The 2833-nt window shown below is 50.6% G+C and overlaps 1 protein-coding gene across 1 annotated transcript; it reads right to left on the minus strand.

Annotated features, from left to right (window-relative positions):
- Positions 1-283: 283 nt before the first annotated feature.
- Positions 284-2456, minus strand: LOC135981643 (uncharacterized). The gene is made up of 2 exons (XM_065585020.1): positions 1850-2456; positions 284-910 (listed from the first exon to the last, which is right to left on the minus strand). The coding sequence occupies exons 1-2, from the start codon at positions 2259-2261 to the stop codon at positions 546-548; spliced, it is 777 nt and encodes a 258-aa protein (XP_065441092.1). The 5' UTR covers positions 2262-2456; the 3' UTR covers positions 284-545.
- Positions 2457-2833: the final 377 nt, after the last annotated feature.

Below are 2833 nucleotides of genomic sequence, written 5' to 3' on the forward strand. Positions count from 1 at the left end.
ATGGCGGGGTGGGAGGTTGAGGCAAATTGCCTGGCCGCTGATTACGCGCAGCCAGACACCAGGGCGGTTAGAAGAGTACAGCAGGGCGCGGTGCGCATCAGAGAAGCTTTGAAAATGAGTTTTGTGACTGGCCAGGCTACGGTGTGAAACTTCTGTTTGTTTCTCCTTGATGAACCCTCTGCCCCCCCGCACCCAGTTCACTCTACTTCCCTGTAAACCAACCACACCACCCTCCCCTCCCCCCTTCGAGCACCGCTTGCAGAGGCAATAAAGTCATTGTTACTTCACATTCATGCATTCTTTATTAATTCATCACACAACTAGGGAGATAATTGCCAAGGTAGCCCGAGAGGGGTGGGGGAGGAGGGAAGGAAAAGGACACACTGCAGTTTAAAACTTTAAAACTTTAACACTTATTAAAGGCTAGCCTTCCGATGCTCGGGCAATCATCTGGGGTGGAGTGACTGGGTGGCCAGAGGCCCCCCCACCGTGTTCTTAGGTGTCTGGGTGAGGAGGCAATGGGACTTGGGGAGGAGGGCTGTTGGTTACACAGGGTCCTGTAGCAGCAGTCTCTGCTCCTGCTTCCTTTCCTGCAGCTCAACCATATGCTGGATCATATCAGTTTGATGCTCCAGCAGCCGGAGCATCGACTCTTGCCTTCTGTCTGCAAGCTGACGCCACCTATCATCTTCAGCCCGCCACTTGCTCTGTTCATCCCGCGATTCAGCCCGCCACCTCTCCTCTCGTTCATATTGTGCTTTTCTGTAGTCTGACATTGACTGCCTCCACGCATTCTGCTGTGCTCTTTCAGCGTGGGAGGACATCTGGAACTCCGTGAACATATCATCCCGAGTCCACTGTTTTCTCCTTCTAATCTTTGCTAGCCTCTGCAAAGGAGAAACAGTTGCAGCTGGTGGAGGACAAGGGAGAGGTGGTTAAAAAAGACACATTTTAGAGAACAATGGGTACACTCGTTCACGTTAAATTTTGCTGTTCACATTACACAGCACATGTGCTTTCATTACAAGGTCGCATTTTTCCTCTTATATTGAGGGCCTGCCGGTTTGGTGTGAGAGATCACTCACGTGGTGCCAGGCAACAGAATTCGGTTTGCAGGCAGCCATGGTAAGCCACCGTCTTTTGGCTTTTTTAACCCTCATAACATGTGGGAATGGTTTCAAACAGTAGCGCCCTTATTTCCCATACCAAGGACCCGTTGGGTTGGCCATTTAAAATGGGTTTGCAATGTAAAAGGAGGGGCTGGGGTTTCTGGGTTAACATGCAGCACAAACCCAACTACCCTCCCCCCCCCACACACACACACACCCAATTCTCTGGGATGATCCCTTCACCCCTCCCCCCCACCACGTGGCTAACAGCGGGGAACATTTCTGTTCAGCCAAGCAGGAACGGGCACTTCTGAATGCCCCCTTAATAAAATCACCCCATTTCAACCAGGTGACCATGAATGATATTACTCTCCTGAGGATAACAACGAGAGATAAGGAATGGATGTTGTCTGCATGCCAGCAAACACCGGGACCATATGCTGCCATGCTTTGTTATGCAATGATTCCAGACTACGTGCTACTGGCCTGGCGTGGTAAAGTGTCCTACCATGGCGGACGGGATAAGGCAGCCCTCCCCAAAAACCTTTTGCAAAGGCTTTGGGAGTACATGAAGGAGAGCTTTCTGGAGATGTCCCTGGAGGATTTCCGCTCCATCCCCATACACGTTAACAGACTTTTCCAATAGCTGTACTGGCCGCGATTGCCAGGGCAAATTAATCATTAATCATTAAACACGCTTGCTTTTAAACCATGTGTAATATTTAAAAAGGTACACTCACCAGAGGTCCCTTGTGTGCCCTCAGGGTCTGGGAGCACGCCTTGGGTGAGTTCAGGGGTTACTGGTTCCAGGTCCAGGGTGATAAACATATCCTGGCTGTTGGGGAAACCGGTTTCTCCACTTCCTTGTTGTGAGCTATCTTCATTGTCTTCATCATCATCATCATCATCTTCCGTGTACCCCGAACCCGCTTCCCTGATGCGTGTTTCTCCATTGACGGAGTCAAAGCACACGGTTGGGGTAGTGGTGGCTGCACCCCCTAGAATGGCATGCAGCTCCGCGTAGAAGCGGCATGTTTGCAGCTCTGCCCCAGACCTTCCGTTTGCCTCTCTGGCTTTTTGGTAGGCTTGCCTTAGCGCCTTAATTTTCACGCGGCACTGCTGTGCGTCCCTGTTATGGCCTCTGTCCTTCATGGCCTTTGAGACCTTTTCTAATATTTTGCCATTTCATTTACTGCTACGGAGTTCAGCTAGCACTGATTCGTCTCCCCATATGGCGAGCAGATCCCGTACCTCCCGTTCTGTCCATGCTGGAGCTCTTTTGCGATCCTGGGACTCCATCATGGTTACCTGTGCTGATGAGCTCTGCGTGGTCACCTGTGCTCTCCATGCTGGGCAAACAGGAAATGAAATTCAAAAGTTCGCGGGGCTTTTCCTGTCTACCTGGTCAGTGCATCTGAGTTGAGAGTGCTGTGCAGAGTGGTCACAATGAAGCACTGTGGGATAGCTCCTGGAGGCCAATAACGTCAAATTCCGTCCACACTACCCCAAATCCGACCCGCAAAGGCCGATTTTAGCGCTAATCCCCTCGTCGGAGGTGGAGTAAAGAAACTGGTTTAAAGGGCCCTTTAAGTCGAAAGAAAGGGCTTCGTTGTGTGGACATGTCCAAGCTTAATTCGATTTAACCCTGCTAAAGTCGACCTAAACTCGTAGTGTAGACCAGGCCTAAGTGTAGCTATGATTTTAGTTTCAGTCTGCACAATCAG

This window comes from Chrysemys picta, chromosome 1 (assembly GCF_011386835.1).
Source record: "Chrysemys picta bellii isolate R12L10 chromosome 1, ASM1138683v2, whole genome shotgun sequence".
Classification (NCBI taxonomy): domain Eukaryota; kingdom Metazoa; phylum Chordata; order Testudines; family Emydidae; genus Chrysemys; species Chrysemys picta.

Coding starts and splice junctions, on each gene's coding strand:
- LOC135981643 (XM_065585020.1), bottom strand. CDS start 2,261: ATGAAGGACAGAGGCCATAACAGGGACGCACAGCAGTGCCGCGTGAAA. Junction 911..1,849: donor GGGCACACAAGGGACCTCTG/GTGAGTGTACCT, acceptor GTCCTCCACCAG/CTGCAACTGTTTCTCCTTTG.